This window comes from Nyctereutes procyonoides, unplaced genomic scaffold (assembly GCF_905146905.1).
Source record: "Nyctereutes procyonoides isolate TBG_1078 unplaced genomic scaffold, NYPRO_anot_genome, whole genome shotgun sequence".
NCBI lineage: Eukaryota > Metazoa > Chordata > Mammalia > Carnivora > Canidae > Nyctereutes > Nyctereutes procyonoides.
This window is the reverse complement of record NW_026575046.1, coordinates 14,102,597-14,124,181: the sequence shown is the minus strand read 5'-3', so window position 1 is coordinate 14,124,181 and position 21,585 is coordinate 14,102,597. Positions and strand designations below refer to the sequence as shown.

The window sequence follows — 21,585 nt, the reverse complement described above, 5'->3', positions numbered from 1 at the left end:
ATAGCTAGAATTGATCATCATCTTTAAATGGATGCCCTCTGGTGCTTTTTCACAAAAATAAAATGTAAGTTCATATTTCATCAAAACATAGAAAAATAAGAGAAAAAAAAACCTGTCTAGTGAATAGAATTGCCCAGCAACATAAAAAGCTGTGCTCAGAGCTAAGTTTCTCATCATGAGCTATATTCAAGAGGACCAGGTGGCAAATCAATCCAAGATTCTCTCAGGAATTCTCTTAATGAATTTAAGCTATGATTAGATTATTTCTAAGGGTCTATCTTTAACTTGCAGGCAGTGAGGACAGCTGAGCAGAAGGGTGTATCCAGTGCAATGTTGAAGATTCATCTGATAGCCACGACAAATGGGGGAGCGGAAATGCTAATGGGGAGCTAATTAGGGGCTATACGTTTTTTAACTTCAATTTAAAATCACAGAAAAGTCAATGCTGGATCAACCACAAATGTTTCAGAGTTTAATCTGCATTTATTTCACCTCTTCTCACAAAACTGTGTCTGTACTGAGTCACAGAGCACCTGGGAATTCTGCTCCTGCCCAAGCTCTTTAAAATTCCCCATGACTAAATATAAAAAAATAGTGAAAGGGATTATAGGGGAAAGGAGAGAAAATGAGTGGGAAATATCAGAGAGGGTTACAGAACATGAGACTCCTAACTCTGAGAAATGAACAAGGGGTGGTGGAAAGGGAGGTGGGTGGAGGGTTGGGATAACTGGGTGATGGGCACTGAGGGGGGCACTTGATGGGTTGAGCACTGGGTGTTATACTATATGCTGGGAAATCGAACTCCAATAAAAAAAAATAAAATAAATAAAATTCCCATGACTGACACCTAGGTGGCTCAGTCCATTAAGCATCTGCCTTTGACTCAGGTCATGATCCCAGGGTCCTGCGTTGGAGCCCCATACCCGGCTTCCTGCTCCACGAGGAGCCTGCTTTTCCCTCTCCTTCTGCCTGCCCCTCACACTGCTTGTTCTCTCTCTCTCTCTCTCTCTCTCAAATAAACGGAATCTTTAAAAATAAATAAATAAATAAATAAATAAATAAATAAATAAATAAATAAAATTCCCCATGACTAGTGTATCTGCTAATCCCAGTAACCACCCAGGGGGAAGATAAGGGCACTAAACAGTGGGAATGAATAATGAGTCAGAAACAGAGTGTGTGCAGCCAAGCAGGTGTGCCTCTTTCATCATTGTGTCTTCTCTCCTTAGGTTATGTTGACATTGGACTGATTCCAAAAGGAGCGAGGGACATACGGGTAATGGAGGTTGAGGGAGCTGGAAACTTTTTGGCCATCAGGAGTGAAGATCCCAAAAAGTATTACCTCAATGGAGGTTTTATTATCCAGTGGAACGGGAACTACAAGCTGGCAGGGACCATCTTCCAATACGACAGGAAAGGGGACCTAGAGAAACTGATGGCCACAGGCCCCACCAATGAGTCGGTGTGGATCCAGGTAATGCAGAAGTAAAGGTAGCTGCTGATATGTGTATTAGTGAAGATCTTTCTGATTTTCATTTCCAGGGTATTTGCTAGGGGAGACTACGAACGCTTAAAACTTTGTTTAACAAGGAGCAGGGAGGAAAGCAAGATATTATTTTGTGCGAATCATCCTTTATTGCCTAGAAATTGCTGAAACCCTGATAAGTGCCAGGGGCCCTAAAGTCATTTATTGGGAATTTTGAATTCAATTTCCGGTATGGTTGACATAGGCTGTTTATTTCAGAGTGATTTTTTCTCAGGCATAAAAAGGATGCTCTCCATCTGGGCTGAGTTTCCAGGTAGCTTTCCAGCAGCAGCGATGGACCAACACAGTTTTCTCATGTTATCATGTGGTTGTTCTTAGGCAAGAGGCTTGACTTTGTGAAGCTCTTGGAGGAGAACAGGGTTAGAATGTTGTATGTGCACCTTAAGGGCATGGTCTTTCATGTTGGCAAGGAACCAGAGAGAAAGAGTGGAATCATCATACCAGTAGAGACAAGGCAGGTTGGGGATGCCATATGGCTCCAGAGAGAGTCTGACCTAACCATACTCAGAAGTTAGAGGGAGATGATTCCAGAGCCAGAGATCAGAGCACTCAAAGAAGCCAGAGATCAAGGCTTGACTGCTATGATTCATAAATGTCTGGGGACCTGACATCTTACCTGCCATACATGGCAAAGGATTTATATATGGGAACCCTGATCCCAAGAAGCAACCAATCAATCCATCAGCTCTAAGTTTAAGATGAATCCTTTTTAAATGTGTGGTGAGGGGCGCCTGGGTGACTCAGTCAACTGAGTGTCTGCCTCTTGGTTTCTGCTCAGGTTGTGATCTCAGGGTCATGAGTGGGCTCTGCACTCAGCATGGAGTCTGCTTTGGATTCCTTCCCTCTCCCTTTGCTCCTTGCCCCACTCAAGTGCTCTCTCTCTCACACACACTCTCTCTCTCGCTCTCTCTCTAATATAAGTAAATAAATAAAATATTTTTTAAAAAATGTGTGATAAGTAGACTGCCTGCAGGAGAGGGAAGTGAGGGGAAGGTCCCAAGACTGGCATGACTTGGCTAAAGCCTATGAACATTTTTACCCCAGAACTATATATTTTATAGGAACTAACCATCCTGAGAGCTAGAGAAGAGCATCATAAGACAACAGCAACAACAATAATAAAAGTTACTCTTTATTGAATGCTGACTACATGCCAGTCACTATTCTATTCATAGCTAATCACTGTACATTTATTGACTTATTTAACTCTCACAGCACCCCTACTAGTCACACACTATTATTATCCTCACTCTGGAAATGGAGAAACACAAAGAGATTAAGTAACTTACCAGTAATCATCAAGTTAGTAAGTTCACAAGGGTGCAAGGTGACCCACTAGTCTGTTGTTGGAAAAGAGCTATCTCATTCCCTCAGAGCAGTTTCCAGAAGATTAGACCTCCCTGGGCATTCAGCCAAGAAATAATTGAATGGATATGAGGTATAGATAGATAAAGACATGGATGGATATAGATACAGATATAGATAGATGTATTGGTGGAAGTAGAGGTGGGGGTGGAGATACATTCATTTATTGGCATGTAGTGTTGTCACACAGCTGTGTTTTACAGTATAAAGTCATGACAGTGATGTCACCCTTCTTTTGCCTTTTAGCTTCTGTTCCAAGTGACCAACCCTGGCATCAAGTATGAGTACACAATCCGGAAAGATGGCCTTGACAATGACGTGAACAAACTGGTGTACTTCTGGCAGTATGGCCGCTGGACAGAGTGCAGTGTAACGTGCGGGACAGGTGAGCAACAGCTGCTGTGTCTGGGAATCCATGTCAGCTTCAGAATGAGCCATGGAGGCAGTCTGGGCCCATGGTTCAAACTCTGTGCCTGTGGATCTGCACCAGAAACATGGCCCAGGAGCCCCTGTGGGAGCAAATATTCTGGTCATGGTCTAAAGAGAGAGGCAGTTTTTCCTTTACACTTCATGAAAGAATTTCCTTGAAAAAAATGTTAACATATGTTTTGTTTTGGTTTCAGCTTTATTGAGATATAACTGACATACAACATTGTGTAAGTTTAAGGTGTACAACTGGATGATTTTGTACATGTATATATAGTGAAATGGTTACCACATAAAGTCAGCCAGCCCATCCATCACCCCAATAGTTACCTTTTTTGTGTGTGGTGAGAACATTTAAGATTTGGTCTCTTAGCAACTTTCAAGTATACAATACAGTATGACATGTGGTTTAAAAAGCAAAACAGAGAGACTTAAAAACCTGGTTGAGGACCTGAGGTCTACAAAAGTCAAACACCCCACTCAGAGGCTGACTGTCAGTAATGGCCAAATCCAAACCATGACAAGCTCTCCTGATTCCCACCCAATGTTCTTTATTCTGTCTCCTATTTACCGAGTATTTGTATCTATGAGGAGAGTAGTTTTCTCTTATAAAATAGAGCATTGGAGAGATTCCTTGCTGTCAAGTATGTCAGGATGGAATAAGTTCCTTTTTTTAAAGATTTATTTATTATTTAAGAGAGAGGGAGAGAGGAGGGCAGAGGGAGAGAGAGGGCCTTAAGCAGGCTCCCCACTGAACATGGAGCCCAACGTGGGGCTCAATCGCACTACCCTGAGGTCATGACCTGAGGCAAAATCAAGAGTCAGATGTTTAACAGACCGAGGCCACCCAGGCACCCAGGATAGACTAAGTTCTGCTACCGTAACAAAGAAATCAAAACGTCAGGAATGCAACACAATGAAGGTTTATTTCAAACCCATTCTAAGTCTGATACAGGTTGGGTGGCCCAGCATCATCTTGGAGCTAAGACATCTGAAATGTGTGACTTCCAGTGTGCCCCACAGGAGAAGAAAGACTTGGAAGAGGCAGACTGGCTCTCATGAAGGGCTTTGGCCTGGTGGTGACACAGATCATTTCTGCTCACCTTTCGTTGGTGAACCTTTAGTCCTCTGGGTACTGTTAACTGCAGAGGGAAGCCAGGAACTGTGAACAAGCACAGGGGCATTTGTAGGGCACTGACTCTCTCTGCTACAGGCTAGATGAAATTCTGTGAGGCCTGGGAGCACAGGCTCAGGTATTTGGGACTTTTCACTCTTTGGGGAGCTTTTAATAGTAGTACCCATGAGAAGGCCTCTGCCTTGATCTCTCCTTTTGGATCGTGTCCAGGTCTGTTCTGGAACTTCTTGCCTTGATCTTGTATAACTACCACCTATAAACTAGGGCAGCAACAGGGTGAAGTGCCAGATTCAGCGATGCAACCAAGGGAATGAAGGTGAAGGAGTTAATGGGCCAGAAGAACACCATCTACTCCCCCATGGGCTTCTCTCTCACATACTGTGTCCCTGCACCACTCATTCACTTGCTCTCCCCTGTCCTTCCTCCCTGCACCAGGAAGTCGTCCTGCAAAGTGGCCTAACAACAGGCATTGAGTCCATGTACCATCAACCTAATAAACAATTTCTGTATCACCAACTTCTTCCTTTCCCTCCTTCAGTACAGAAAGGTTAGCTTTTAGAAGGCACGGGGATCATGTTCATTTCAAAATGTGTGATGTTTTGAAAATCCTAAATATCTGGAGATCCATTAGGGTCAAAGGTGTGATGTGTGGCAGCGGCTGGTGGTGGGGTTAGGATCAGTGTTGGGGTTAGGGTCAGTGCTATTACCTCCTGGCTGTGGCTAGCATTTCCAGACATCCTGCCCCACTGCCTGGGAAGCTGGGCTAGCTGTGGCACAAAAGCAATTTAAGCAGGAAAGAAGTTCATGAAAAAAATTTCCCTGAGGAGCAGTTGTGAGGAAAGTGAGGTCGTGGGGACCGTAGTCACAAATACATTTTCCAGCTCACATCCCCATTTTTCTCTTCTTTCAGAAAAGTACAGGTGTAAGCTGTAAGCGTAAATCATTTTTGTCTCAGGACACCAAGGAGTGAAAACTCAGCCAGTCCAGAGGGGCCAGGTGCCCCTCCACAAAACAGAACACCCATCCACCCCTTTTCTGTTTCAGCATGGGGTGAATTCTTTGCATCACACAAGCAGTGTTTCAGAACACAGGGATACAAGGTAAATGGCCAATCGGCACAGTCATCAGAAAGCAGGCTCCTCCTGGCTAGGAAATGAGCTGTCCTTACCAAATGTGAATCAGGATCCTTCAGCAGCACCTCGGCCTGTGTGGGCAAATGTCCTCCTGGGTATTAAACCTTAACAGGAGCTGTCAGGGAGCTGTCACGGTGTCCACGTTCTCCCCCGAATCCCAGTCACACTGCTTGTTTCAGTGACCGTGAGCTGTCTTCATCTGGCAGAGAAGAAAGACAACATTTCTCCTTTCGTGCTGTCAGACAAAGAGGGTGAAATGCTAATATTCCCATAGGACACACGTTGCTAAATCTAAAGACAGAAGACTGCCTGCCTGAAACACTGAATCAGTCATCAATGTCGTATTTTCTTTGAGTTAAAACTTTCTATATTACAAAATTAAGTTAAATAGCTTACCGGAAAAGTAAAAATAGGAAAAGTCACTCCCCTGACACATGCACTTTTGTACTTTGCTTTTTTTGCCTTCCAATATCCTTATATGTATACACAAGCTTTCACTTAACGTCGTAACAGGGGTGCCTTTCCATGTGCTACTCCATCTTCATAGCTATCATTTTTATGGATGTGTTGCATTTCCTTGGCAAGACAAAGCAAAAGAATTGAGCCAATTCTACATTGATCATCATCTTCTGGTGAGCTTTGGGGGACCATGTAAAGAATGATTTAATTAGCGTTGATTTATAGATGGAATTTCTAGGTTCAAAGAATTTAAATATTATGGTAATGTTCAGAACCTTATTACCAAATTGATTCCCATAGTAAAAGATTTACAAACAAGTAGTGGCAACCACTTTATTGTTTTGCTTTATTTTCATTGGTATTACATTGTTTAAGCCTTTTGCTTTGTTGCAGGGAAGCATTACAAATGTCCTAGCAAAAATGGAGAACGTAACAACAAACTCTTGCATACCAGCCACTCAGCTTTGTCAGATCTTACCATCGCTCATGCTTATTTCAATCTTCATGTTTAAACAAAAAAAAAAAAAAAATCACACAAATATGCTTGAAGAGCACTTTGCTGGCTCCACTCCCTTTCATTTTTCTTCAGAGCTAACTAGGGTCATGAAACTAGTATTTATTGTTTTCATGCATATTGTTAAATGCTTTTATTATATATGTGACTAGCCATATATATTAAAAATATTGTTTCTCAAGCATTTAGGCTTTTTATAAATAGGATCGTTATCTGTGCATTATTCTTTGTCTTGCTGGTTTTACTCAGTATTATGCTTTTGAGAAAAATCCCCGCTGAATAAAGGGGAAAGGAGAAAAAATAAGTGGGAAATATCAGAAAGGGAGACAGAACATGAAAGACTCCTAACTCCGGGAAACAAACTAGGGGTGGTGGAAGGGGAGGTGGCCGGGGGTGGGGGTGACTGGGTGGCGGGCACTGAGGTGGGCACTTGACGGGATGAGCACTGGGTGTTATTCTGTATGTTGACAAATTGAACACCAATAAAAAATAAATTTATTAAAAAAAGAAAAATAAAAATCCCTGCTAATGATAGTAGCTCTAGTACATTCACTTGAAGGGCTGCGTACTGTTCCACTGTGCCAGTAAACAATTATTTATACATTCCACTATTTTGCAGTTATAAACATCTTTGTAATGCTGTAATGAACACCTTTCCTCAATATTTCCAAAGCTCAAAGTAACCATGTGCATTTGAGATAGGTCCACATGTTCGTGGTAAAGCATGAGAATCACAAATAGGAACACACGTTCCACTCTGACCCGGATGTGAGGCCCTACACTGATGTTGAGAGGACAATTCACTTCTTTGGAAAATTAGTCAGATACTTCTTTGGCTATTTTAAAATTTCATTCGTCTTGGTACTGATCCATCTTTCAACCGCTGTAACTGTCAGGGTCAACCAAGTGAAGGTATTGATCTCTGACAATATCTGGAAGATTTTTGTTAATATTTAGGACTTCGTGAAAATAATAGAAAATTTACTGAGATGGATTTAAGCATAGGCTGAGGAATAAGGTTTATGTTGTTTACCATACACATAAATATATAGTATTTATCAGATAAATTACAAGTAGTATGTAATGATAGACACCATTCATTCCAATAGAGAAACTGAAACATCATTATTAATTTTGCCTTTTGCACAGCATTTGCCTGCCCAGTCCATCTGTTCAGCTCGCTGCTGATCCAGCACATTTATCTATGCAATAGTATTAACTTTGCGACAGGTATTTTATGTAATATTTTGTGTCCTTCTGCTACTTCTGAGTAAGCACATTTATCTTTGCTATTCATGCACAGAAACAGGCCTTTTGGGGGGATGTTTCTAACCTCCGAGAGTCACCTGACAGTTTCCTTTTAGGTTTTGACAGGAAGAATTTGCCAGCGTTTCCATGAAATTTCCAAGTACCTAAACTCTTCTTTTCTCTGCTCTACCACGGCAGGTACATGCCAGTGTTTCTGGCTTCGGCCATGTCAGCCTATAATCCACTCACACTGTCTAAGATGCCTCCACAGGTGCTTGTGTCTTTTCCAATGACTCAGTCCTTGGGCCCTGGAAGTTCCTCTTACAATGTTGCTTCCAGCTGTCGACAGTGTCTGATTTATATAACGAAAGAGGAATAACACAGTCTTATCAGTTGATAAAGCCTGAGTGGTTGAAAGGTTACCTATCTCTCCAAAAGAAGAAAATATTGTTTTATTTAGCAATAAAATATTGTTGTTTCATTTTGAAGGATTCGCTTACCCTATGACAACTCCCTCTGACATTTTTAAATGTTGAGAAGTGATCGCTGGTGTGTGAGTATGAAAGCCAGCCTGGGCACCGGGGCTGGAACGAGTCACATGAGGCAGCGGGAGGTGGCAGATGGCAAGTCCTGTCCTGCCAGCTGTGTGCCGGGGGGGAAGCCCCTCCACGTGCTGAAGTGGGGAGGTGACCGGCTTTTGGTGTACTCATAGACTTTCGAATATGGGAATTCTGTACACCAGTAAGCCCTCTCAAGGCCTGGATGCCCTGAGGGTTCAGGGCGCCAACTTTTGTGCAAGCTGATGCTCTGTCCCCGGGAGGGGAGGCATCCCAGTCCCCAGTATTTCACATCTAACATTGAAGCATTACCTCCCTCAAGCGACATGGTGACTTCCTTCTCTCTATCCCTCTGCCTCTCCATCCATGACATTCTGACCACCCTGTCTCCTCTCTTGCTAATGTCTTTGGTAGCAGAACCTGTGGTCCCTGTCTTCTCTCCACCTGTGTGACTTCGCTGTGCCTTTATTTCTTTATCTTTCACATAGCAATAATGGTAGTGTTGACCTCATTGGATTGTTGCGAGGTTTGGGTCATTATATTTCAAAATAGATAGTAAGTGATACATTTTTAATATATTTATAATATATTATATATATATATATATATATTTGTTGGCATGCACACATACAGTCTTGAACAGTGCTTGGGACAAGGAAAGCACTACATGTGTTCATTATTATTATTTATCCAAAGCTAAATCCAGCTTACAGATGTACTTGGTTTGCCCCTGGAACAAACCAGATAACCTATGGACAGCCTCCCCATCAGCCATAAGCATGATCACTTGACCAGGGGCCTCACTTGACAATAAGCGTGTAGGCTCAGGATTTAATATATGTGAACCCTCTGCCTGACCCCCAGGTATTCGCCGCCAGACTGCCCATTGTGTGAAGAAAGGCCACGGGATGGTGAAAGCTACCTTTTGTGACCCAGAAACACAGCCCAACGGGAGACAGAAGAAGTGCCATGAAAAGGATTGTCCACCCAGGTAAGAAGTGATAAGAATTAGAGCTCTGTGTGTCTGCTTAGAATGATGTCTGATTGGGGCACCTGGGTGGCTCAGTTGGTTGAGTACTCAACTCTTGATTTTGGCTCAGATCATGATCTCAGGGTCATGGGATCAAGCCCAGTATTGGGCTCTGCCCTGGGCATGGAGCCTGCTTGAGATTCTCTCTTTCCCTCTCCTTTGGCTCTCCCTGTTTGTGCTTTCCCTCTCTCTAAGAAAGAAAGAAAGAAAGAAAGAAAGAAAGAAAGAAAGAAAGAAAGAAAGAAAGAAAAAAGAAAGAAAAAAAGAGAAAAAGAAAGAAAAAGAAAAGACTAATTTAATAGTAATCTAATGCTCAGTGATAAAGGAGGGTTGTGAGGCTTTGTTATTAGAATAAATACAGGAGGGGATCCCTGGGTGGCTCAGCGGTTTAGTGCCTGCCTTTGGCCCTGGAGTCCTGGGATCGAATCCCACGTCGGGCTCCTGGCATGGATCCTGCTTCTCTCTCCTCCTGAATAAATAAATAAATAAATATTTAAAAAAAAAAAGAATAAGTACAGGAAAACTCTTACAGGTTTCTGTGGCTGTGCTGTTAGAGCCTGTGACAAGCTGTGAGTAGGGACATCTTCTCCCCATAGAGTAGTATTTCTCACAAAGCTGGTGTGTTCTGTGTTTATTTGGTAAGACTGTCTCAAAGCATTGCTGAAGAGAATGCTATATAGAAGAGAATGCTATATAGATCCCCCCCCCAAAGTTCTTGAGGTGTGGCTGTCAGGGCCAGCCTGGGGACACTGTGCCAGGGCAGCATAGCATTCACTGTCAGATCACAGTGCCCATCTGCATGTAAGGCAGCCTGGAGTGGCCTTCCAGAGCAGGCTTTCTCAATCTCAGCATTGTTGACATTTGGGATGGATGACTCTTGGTTGTGGAGCTGTCCTGTGTGTGGTAGGATGTTTAGCGACACCCCCAGCCTGTACCTGCTTAGACATTAGTAGCGACTTCCACCCTTCCTCCAGGTTGTCACAACAAAAATATCTGCAAACATTCAAACATATCTTCAAAATGTCTCGTAGAGGGTAAAAGCACCCTTGGTTGAGAACAGTGTTACAGAGCTACTCATTTGCTGTTCTAGATAGATATTGGAATCCCAGAAGGTGGCTAGAATGTTATTATTAGGGACTTATGTTAAAGAGAGAGGGAGAGAAAGAAAAACAGCAAGGAGCTGAAGGAGGGAGAGAGGAAGAGAGAGGGGAGGGAAAGAGAGAGAGGGAAGGAAAAGGGAAGGGAGAAAAAAAGAATTAATTCTGAAGAGTGTCTTCATTCTCTAGTGACCTTCAGCAGGGGTGCGCTTAGGTTGTGGCTTCCATCAGGCATTCATTCCAGGCCTAGGGAGACACACTAAAAGGAGTTTAGGTAAACAGGAGGGGACTCATTGGTATCGTAAATCAAACAAGTGGTACCCCTGGATGACTCATTCAGTTAAGTGTCCAACTCTAGATTTCAGCTCAGGTCATGATCTCAGGGTGGCGAGATGAAGCTCTGCATTGGGCTCTCCCCAGCATGGAGCTTGCTTGAGATTCTCTCTCTCTTTCCATCTCTCCCTCTGCCCCTCCCCCCTACTTTCATGCATGCTCTCTCTCTCTAAAAAAATTAATCAGTTAAAAAAAATAAGTGACGAACTGAGCTCTAAAGAAAAAGCCAGAAGAATATGATAAATCTCAAAGAACTAGGTAAAGAGTCCAGACAAATCAGTGAAGGCAGGCAACGAGGGCCTCTGGTGAGGGCAGACAGGCAGGACGCAGAGGCCGGAGTCAGAAGGATTATTCTGTGTCCAGCTCTGTGGTTTCTGCTGGTGGCGGGGGAGGGTGGGGGGACAGGCCAGGAGGCGGGGAGCCAGACCCTGACCTGCCTCACCTCTCCATGGTCACCTCACCTGGCTACAGCTCTTCCCTGCAGCTCTTGCCAGCCCTAGGTTTTGTCTGTAGCTGTCCTTCCCATAATTTCTTCTCTGGGAAGAGTGAGCCAGGAAGGAGGCAGGGTTCTTGGGGCTAATCACTCACCCATGCTCTGCTGTGCTCACATGCTTCCTCACACTCGGTCTCCCTCAGGGTTAATGATCTTCTACCAGTACATACCTGTTGCTCTCCTGGGACACACAAGCCTGGGATTCTCACCTTGCTTTTCAAAGCCACTCTCTCTGTGGGTTAGATGTCCTCTTAAAACCACGGCTGATTATTTCCTGCCTCTAATTTTGTCCCTGGTGTTCAGGTTCTCATTTCATCTTATTACATAGTCTCCCTCCACCTTACTATTGCCAGCAAATATTTATTAAGCTTCTGTTATTTCTCACGAGAGGCACAATGGTGATTATAGCCATATAACAGTTACCATTTACTGAACACTGAGGTATCGTGACACAATAGAGGCTATATATGCCATCTCTGTGCCTGGTTCCTCACAGAGCTCTTAAAACTTCTAGAACCACCAAAGGGACTGTCTTGTATGCTAACGAAGTGGCCAGGGCTCCCAGACAGTCTCAGGATGGAGCTGGCTGACAGAGGATGCTGTGACTGGAGGGTTTGAATTTTCAGCTCTACTCCCTTAAGTCTGGGGAGGGCAGAGGGGCTGAAGGTTGAGTTAGTCACGAATGGCCCATGATGTAATCAGTCCTGCCTATGTAACGAAACCCCCATTAAAAAGACAAAAACAAAGTCTAGCTAGAGGGGAAGGAGAGATTCTTGGAGCTGAAAGCATGGAGGTGCTGGGAGGGTGGTGTGCCCCAAGAGGGTATAGAAGCTCTGCCACCGTTCTCCTGGACCCCTCCCTGTGAGTCTCATCCATCTGACTGTTCCTGAGTTATATCCTTTTATAATAAATGAGTAATCTAGTAAATAAGTTTTTTTTTAGTTCTGTGAGCCATGCTAGCAAATTATCAAACCCTTGGCAGGGATGTGGGAACCCCTGATTCGTAGCCAGCTGGTGAGAAGCACAGGTGACCACCACCTGGACATGAAGAGCAGGGGGTGGGGGTGGTGATGTGGGACTGAGCCCTTAACCTGTCCAGTCTACGCTATCCCCAGACAGTTAGGATCAGAATTGCTTGGTGCGGAAAACCCACACATTTGTTGAAACATAAGTAATGGGAAAGTAGAATAGAAAATAACGGTCGGTTTTTTTGGTTTTTTTTTTTTGGTTTTTTGTTTTTTTTTTGAGAGAAAGAGAGAGAAATAGAGACAGAGAGAGACAGAGAGAGAGAGAGAGAATGAGCAGGGGAGAGGCAGAGGGAGAGAGACAATGTCAAGCAGACTCCACATGGAGTGCAGAGCCTGACTCAGGGCTTGATCTCACAACCCTGAGATCATGACCTAAGCCAAATCAAGAGTTGGACACTTAACCAACTGAGCCACCCAGGCATCTGGAAAACTGGGGTTTTTAAGCACCTACCTCACTTCTGATGCTGTTTTAGAGATATCTTATATATTCTCTTTATTATTCTCGACTACTCAGAAAAATAACTATAATTGTACCAATTTTATAGAGGAAAAAATATTCCTTACCTCACTCAGCATCATGCAACTAGTAGACGACAGAGGTTTGAACCCAGGCTGTCTGGCTATAGCCTGTGGTCGCCATTACATACCCCCCAAGAAAGACAAGCACCTCTCCCCTATCTAGGCTGTGTCTAAAGCAAAGCAAGTACTGTGCTAGGTGTGGTGGGCTCCAAAGGATCTTGATGCAGACACTCACCTGCTGAAGCCAAGGTAGGGCTCTGGGGACATGGGCTATGTACATAAAAAGCAACATAGTCCAAAAAGATTCTGGTATCAGCTCTGGTTTTAGAACAGACATCAATCTATTGCTGACATTTTCTCATTTACCTGTAGCTGATCACTTGGCCTCACTCTTTTCAGAATTCACTTTCCATGAGGGTGGTTATCTTACCTGTGTCCACACTCCAACCATTAGAAATTTCTAGTTGGAGGTAACTTTACAGTAGGATACTACTGGTGGGAGAGGGAGAAGGATATTTGGGCAAGAGTCCAGAGGCTGAAGTCCCTTCCAGAGGAGCTGAGCTGAGGGGGACACAGAAGAGGAGCCTTCATAAAGGAATTCTTATGTGATACAAGCTGAGCTGTGAGGACTTGAACCTGCCCTCAGTGCGGTCATGGGATAGGCTAGACGGCCATCTACATCCGGATCTCTAGAGCCTGCAAATGTTACCCCATTTGGAAAAAGGATCTTTGCCGATGTTATTAAATTAAAGGGTCTTGAACAAGTATCCACTTGAGTCCCAAATGTCATTGCAAGGGTTCTTCTAAGAGAGAGGTAGAGGGAAATTTTACACAGTAGTCACGTGCGCACACACACACAGACACGGAGGATGATATGAAGACAGAACAGACAGATGGGAAGACACTAGCCTTAACGACTGGAGGCCAAGGGATGCTGGCAGCCACCACAAACTGAAAAAAAGGCAAAGAACAGATCTTCCATAGAGCCTCTGGAAGGAGCATAGCCCTGCTGACACCTTGATTTCATCCCAGTACTACTGAATTTAGAACTATAAGAAATCAGATTTTTTGTTGTTTTAAGCTACCAAGTTTGTGGTAGTTTATCATAGCAGCCATAGGAAACTAATGCAGGCAACTTAATGCAAGCAAAAGAGCACAGGAGATCCCCCCAGCGAAGTTACAGAAGCTCCAGAGCTTGGAAAACCACGTGATTGGGACTTCTTGGAATGACAAAGGATTTTTTTGGAATAGCACAAATAAGGTCACTTCCTAAGGAAGCTTGCAACCTGCTAGCCTCTATCAGATGCATATTCATTGGCAAGGCAAGCTGTTGTCAGGGCTAGACCAGCAGCCAGGCAGCTGGATCCCAAAGCCCTGCCTCCTGGCCATGGTCCCTAGGGTCCTGCCCTCCTTCCTCGGGGCTTTGTGGTTGACATCTCTTCATCCCTTAGTTCTAAAAGCAGCGTTGTCAGAACAAGGTAAGTATTACCTCTTCCCCCCCGGAAGACTTCTTAGTTGGGTACATGAGATGCAGCTTGTTGATTCAGAGCAAAATTTTGAAATGGACCAATTCCTCAACCCCCTGCCCCACAGTCAGTAATGAAGCCCTGGCACTTAGGAAGGAAGTGCTGCGGCCGCGGGCAGGAGCTGGGCACCGGGCACCCACGGCGCTGTCCCAGCCAGCACACATGTGCCACCCAGTGCCCAGGTTCTGGCCGAGAGCTGATGAGCAGTTTTGCAGCTGCCACTTCTGCTATTCCACATCGTCATGCTTCCGAGGAGGAAGACAGCCCATTCTATTCCTCAACTTCTGCTATTATCCTGGAAAACATCATTTCGTACAATTCCCTGCAAACAATTTGAAGATTACACTTAAGAAGAGGGAAGCGTAAGCAGTTGAATGGATCTCTTTAAATTGTTGTCATTTGGTAGCATTTTTTGCTTTTTAAAGCCTCCCACTGTGTTGTTATAGTGAGAATCACTGATAGAGCCCCAGTCCGGAGGACTTTATTTTAAAGATTTTATTTATTTATGTGAGAGAGAGAGAGAGAGAGAGAGAGCAAGGGGCAGGGGCAGAGGGAAATGCAGAAGCAGACTGCCCGCTAAGCAGGGAGCCCAACATGGGGCTCTATCCAAGGACCCAGAGAGATCACCACCTGAGCTGAAATCAGACACTTAACCAACTGAGCCACCCAGGTGCCCCCCCCATGCCCCCAGGACTTTTACACTGTAGTTGGGATGGTGAAATTGATTCCTGGAAGGGGACTAAAGAACTGTAAAGGCAGTGCACGACCAGTTATCCAGTTGTGTGGTGTCATCAGCATTCTGGTAAGATAAAGATCAGTGGCAAAAACAGAATCAATCAGGGTAGGTTGTTGTTAATTCTGTGCTGATTAGGCCAGGGAGGTTGTCTTGTTGGGGTGACAAAATGGGCTGGGCTCTTGTCCTGCTGAGTTCTTTGCATTACATTGCCCTTCTCACCAATCCCTCAGAGCATTTCAACAGCCTTCTGCCACAAATCTCTTATAAATATAAAAATAGTACTCTATTATACATCTCCTAGAAAGGTGGCATATGGCAGACATCAAAAAATGAAAGAGAGAACAGAAAACAACTTGACAATAGCTCCTGAGCCCCGGGCCTGGAGATCTCCGCATGGAGATTTAAAAAAAAAAAAGACTGTTTTTACTTTAGTGACAAACAGATGCAAAAAGGTCCCAGGGGACTATGGAGGAGATTCCAGAAAAAGAGAAAATAGGGAGGTTCATTATCACTTTGTGGTGACACAGCTGAAAGCCGTGTAGCAAGTAATTCAATAAATTATACTTCCGGTCCACTCAGATTATTAAAGCCCTTCCAAAATGACATCTCATATATTCAGTAACATGTCTGACTTCCCCTGGACATGTCAAAAGTAGGGTAAAGTAGATTAATAATTACTGAAGTGGGTGTTCAGTTGTTTTCACATCATGTGGTTCCAATATTAGCTCTTTATCCACACAAGACAGGCAGATGATAAACACTAAGGAATAAGGGAATAACCTTATTTATTATTATTACTTAATAAATAAATGAATAAATAGTTTTAATAACTTAATTATAGATGTTAAACACTAAAGAATAAATAAGTAATCTGAATAACTTAAAAATAACTTATTAAAGAATATAATAGAATCAAGGAGTAGCTTTCTTCAAATATTTTTAACCTGAGATTAAAGGCATGAGAATCAAAAGAAGTTTTGCCCAAATAAATACAATACTTACTAAATATAAATCATAGTACAAAAATTCTTCAAAATTCCATGCTATCTCAAGGTTAGAAGTCTTCCTTCAATTCAGGAACTAACAACTTCACACGCTATACTATTTTCCCATGAAAAATAGAAGCATTCCATGTTATTACTGCATGGAGAGCCGAAGAAGTGGGCTGTACTTGCCAACAATGGTGAACCCAAACCACACTGGATCAAGATACTTGTTCTCTCTTTTGTGCTGGGCAAGATCTACACAGTGATGGAGAAGGGAAAGAAGAGAGGGCTCCCTCCTACTTTGAAAAGCTCTTTCTGTGTAGCCATGGGGTCTGCCTCCAAAATCTGGAGTAAATCGTCCATGATAATGGTGTAGAGGAAGAGTTCACATCCTGTTTTGCCACAGTGAATTCAGAGTATTCACTTAGCAAACAGTTTCAATGCTTTGACTTGTCAAGAATAGGTGACAAGTAAGAAATTATTTTGTTTCTCCTTCTGCTTTCTTATCAAAGGGACCAGTGAAACTAGTAATAGGTAGACTGAAGGAGATGAGGAGAATGAAGGCAATGCCTCTGATTGACCATCTCCTAGATAATTGAAAATCAGCAATTGCTTCAGTACCCGCCTCACAGTAGAACAGAAAAACATTCAGGTAGGAGCCAGGGGACCTAGATTCTATTAGATTCTCTTACTCGGTATAGCAACAGTCAAAATAATAACAAATAATTACAAGTGATCAAATTCTTATTATGCGTCAGGCTCTGTACTCTGCACTACATATAAATTGGTATTTTGTTTAATCTACAACACTCATGTAAGGTCAGGATTGTGATATCCATTTAACAGATGAGGAAAATAAGGCTTAAGTGTGCTTGATTTTGTAGAATAGAAAACTAGACATCTATTTTCTTGACTCTAAAGGGAGAGGGCATCTAGGGCATCTCCTTATGCTGGGTGCTGGACTCAAGCCGTGATTGCACAGGCCTGCTGTGGCCCTGTCTATGCCAGCAGGCTGGAGTATCTCCAAGGGCCACCCAGCTCTGTACCTGCACCCCTGCACCTGGTTTTTTTTCCAGTGGCTAAACTGAATGTATATATATGTATACTTGTGCTGCTCTTCTCCCTCATGTCCATGTGTGTCTGCAGGTGGTGGGCAGGGGAGTGGGAAGCATGCTCAGCATCGTGTGGGCCCCATGGAGAGAAGAAGCGAACAGTGCTATGCATCCAGACCATGGGCTCTGATGAGCAGGCCCTCCCATCTAAAGACTGCCAGCACCTGCTGAAGCCCAAGACCCTCATTTCCTGCAACAGAGACATCTTGTGTCCTTCAGACTGGACCGTGGGCAACTGGAGTGAGGTGAGCTTCATCACTTCCCCACCCCTGCCCCTTCATTAACCAATCCAGAGCGACTCTAGAGAAAATGGCACAGTGGCCAGTGTCTAACACCTCTGGCCTGTTTCCTGCATTTCCCACTGCCTTGTATCCTATCTTGCTTATTTTCTGTTCTTACAGGATTTTCTTCTCACTTGTCCAGTAGTCAAATACCTGCCAGGGATCCCATTTGCACAGGCTCACAACAGCTAATTGGTACATTGTCAGGATTTTTGCTGTCCCATCGTTAAACCATTGGTAGCAAATCAGGACTCTTCCACCCACCCCAAGAGCTAGTTTATTAAACACTTCATTTATGTTTCACTAGAACTACTGCAGCTAACTAAAACTGGAGGAATGTTGCTTTAATGGTAGAATGAGAGGCAGTAAACTTGAGACTTGCAGAAGCCCCTCAAATCGTCTCTCTATTCAGCATGGGTCAAGGCTGGACCTGACCAAGGTTTCAAACATCTACTATTATTAGCCACATAAATTTAAATAAGTGTTGTTGCATTTTCCCAAAATGAATCCAATCAAATTCTCAGAATATAATTAGAAATCAGTGGGTAGAGGTTCCAAAAAACTCCCAGGCTTCACTTTTCTCTAGGTCACCATGGAACCTGGTACTGTCATGCCTTGTGCTTCCAGAGTCTGTAGCGGAAGTGGAACCCTTTTTTCTCCAAGTGTCCTAGAGTCTTCAGGGGTCTTGCTCTGCTTTCCTGCACACATTGCAGTTCAATGACCTAAGGAATGACAAAAAAAATAAATGAGTTTTTAAACCAGCAGTCCTGACTTCATGGATGAAAGCTGACTTCTTCTGAGCTTCCTTGGAAAGCCCTGGGCTTTTTGTTAATAATGGTACCAGTGACCAGAATGTCATAGAAACTCCTCTTAGGACTCACCTTCAGACAAATGGAAAATATTTGACTCAGGGGAGTGTAGTAAGTAGTATCTGTACTAATACAGGAACGCCGAAGTATTTTTTTTAAGATTTTATTTATTTATTCATGAGAGACAGAGAGAGAGAGAGAGAGAGGCAGAGACACAGGCAGAGGAAGAAGCAGGCTCCATGCAGGGAGCCCGACATGGGACTCAATCCCGGGTCTCCAGGATCAGGCCCTGGGCTGAAGGCGGCGCTAAACCGCTGAGCCACCCAGGCTGCTCTGAAGTATTATCTAAAGAAGAATTTGGAAACTTATATAAGCAAAGGTGCCATCTCTGAAGCTGACTATCTGAAAGCACTCATTTGAATACAGCCATTGTGATAACATTATTTCCAGAACTTTATTTCATTAGTTCATCGTCACAGTTTAGGTTTATTTAGCTTCTAAATCTGTGCAGAATGCTCTCTTGGGCATCAAGGTGAGAATAAAAAGGAAATGGTTCCTGTGTTGTAAGAACTTTCTATCAAAAGGGAAAGATAGGAAGAAAAGAAAGAAAAAAAAGAAAGGAAAGAAAGAAAGAAAGAAAGAAGAAGAAGAAGAAGAAGAAAGAAAGAAAAAGAAAGAAAGAAAGAAAGAAAGAAAGAAAGAAAGAAAGAAAGAAAGAAAGAAAGAAAGAAAGACAAATACATGCAAAGGATACATACCTGCAAACTAATCTGTGTCCATATGGCAATGGGGCTGATCCTGGGAGGGGACGGGGTAGCCCGGGGCCAGCCTAGATTGCCATAAATTACAGTGTTGTCCAAATAAGGCTGAACGAGGTATTGTGACTGGTCCATTACATCTGTTTACCAGGGATGTTTTGGCTGCATCTGAAGCAGCCCATAATTCTGGTCGAGTAGAATTTACTAATTGCCAGATTCTTCATGCTTTTTTAAAGGATTACAATTACATATTTGGCTGAGAAGTTTTTATTGTGCTCGTGTTTATGGAGAAGAAAATGATGTGCCTTAACTGGAAAACAAGGGACCAAAAAGTTGGCACGATGCGACAAGCACTCGTGTCTGTTGTTCCAAATGCAGGCCATTGCATAGTGTATTGTGAGCAGACACGGAATTCAGTTTCTAGCTTCCCCTTGATGGAGTTGAGCAAAAAGGCTGAGCCCTGGCCTTCATTTAGGGGATGTTGTCATGACAGGTGCTTTTAGCTAAATCAGCAACAAAATATTCATCCAGTGGGTCTTCCTTTCTTTCCTCTGCTATCTTGCTAATGTCTGTACATGTTAGCCCTCTAATGAGCTTTGCTGGGATATGAGGAAATGTCTTTGACATTCTAACTAGGCCCAGAGACATTTTTAAGAGAGTTGTTATAGTGCTGTCTTCTTGCCATCGTAATATTCACGGTCTGGAGCTTGTCTTGAGATTGACATTAATGGATGCCGGGTAGTGCTCCCAGGATACCTCATCGTTTGGTCTGCACTAGGCTGGTTGGGGCACCCTGGATGTCAGAAGCTAGGAGGTAACTGCTCCAAAAGATCTAAGAACTTTGAGGCTCCTGCAGCGCCATCCTCCCTAGGCTGACTTCCCTTCCCTGTCAAGACACTTCTGCCAACCCAAGCAATGAGAGAAGAGTGAGCTCAGCTGTGCCAGGCTGGCACATTCCTCCCCGACCCAGCAGGGACAGGGAGGACCTAGCAAGAGCTGGGGGCCTTTCTGCCCCTGTGACCAGCCCCTCCCTCTCTAAGCTCATGCCCTGAACATGACTCCTACCCCCAATCTCAGATTTCACCAAGAATCTTACCGTTTTCACCTAACCTACTTTCTGGGCACAGAGGGTAAAGAAGGGAGACTGGATTTGTCGTAAACAAAGACAGAGTATCCAAGTTTCTGTGCCCCCCCCCCCCATTTTTATTAGATATACCACTTTGGTGACCTGCCTTGTGAGAGCCAGCCAGTCTAGTGGTGAAGAACGTGCATGGTCTCTGGGGCATGAGGCCCTGGCTCTGACGCTTATTAGATGTGTGACTTTAATCTCTGTGATTCCTTTTAGTTTTCTGTGGCTTATTTTCTCCATCTATGAAACAGGAAAAACAGCAGTACTTAGACTCCAGAGAAGTTATGAGGCTGAAATGAGTTAATAGTTCCAAACATCTTACTAGAACAATGCCTGGGATGTAGTAAGCTATAGAAACAGTCATTTCCTGGTAGAGTAAATAGATTGAAATAACAGTGTGATCTATCATCTGTTCAGTGCTTTTCACACTATAGAGTTTGCCTCATTGAACATCTATGATACCTCCATGAGGCTGACATTGTTCATGAATTCCCATTACTCCTGGCAGTTAGGCAAATGGATTTAGTGGAAGAGTAATTTTCCTAGGTTCTCTAGCCCTGGCAACCCTAATTATATGGTCTTGAGCTAGTGTTAAACCCCCTTCAGCCTCTTCCCACTTATAAAGACAGGGTTAGTGTAAGGCTTGAAGATAATCCACAGAAGCCCCTTGCCTGGTGCCGGGCAAATAGTGAGTGTTCACTAAATGGTAACTTCATTCTCAAGCAAGAAGACAAGTGTCTCTCTTATATGCTACTGTGATTTTGCAAGCCTTGTCCAGTCGGTGGCACCCAGATGCCCTCACAGAACTGATCTGTGCCCCTCCGCATTGTCATCTAGACCCACGCCCTGAGTTCAAGGGCATTTTATGAATGGAGCACTGTAAGCACGAGGCTTGAGTCAAGGGTCTACAAAAATGAGACCTAATTAAAGAAAAGGTTAATGTATGGTTTCCATAAAAACAAAGGCCACAGCAAAATCAGAAATCAATAATTATTTACATTTGAATGGCAGATACTTACTGGCGTTTTAGTATGTGTATTAAACACGTTTATACACATTATATTAACACAATACCTCGTGACAGCCTTATTAACCACATTTTACAGGTAAAGAAACTGAGCCATGGAGATGTTTAGAGGCTTGTCCTTAAAGCAGTGGAGTCAGGATTTTAATGCAGGCAGCAGAGCTTTTACTATCAACACTCTGCCTTATGCATCTCAAATGTCTACAAAATATAACAATATGACAGCCCTTAGTATTCATAAAAAATGTATTATGTTTGGAAACAATTTATAGAGCAGCTTTTGTCACTTTTCTGGAATACCAGACTATGCATAATGATTGCTGAGAAACCAGAGCACTCTT

The 21,585-nt window shown here is 43.4% G+C and overlaps 1 protein-coding gene across 1 annotated transcript in view; it reads left to right on the top strand.

Annotated features, from left to right (window-relative positions):
• ADAMTS12 (ADAM metallopeptidase with thrombospondin type 1 motif 12) overlaps positions 1–21,585 on the top strand; it is a 304,749-nt gene that overhangs the window by 239,187 nt on the left and 43,977 nt on the right. The window contains exons 15-18 of the mRNA XM_055325268.1: positions 1,230–1,474; positions 3,158–3,296; positions 9,248–9,374; positions 17,278–17,488. Of these exons, the coding sequence (XP_055181243.1) occupies positions 1,230–1,474; positions 3,158–3,296; positions 9,248–9,374; positions 17,278–17,488 (722 nt within the window). The remainder of the gene's footprint in view (positions 1–1,229; positions 1,475–3,157; positions 3,297–9,247; positions 9,375–17,277; positions 17,489–21,585) is intronic.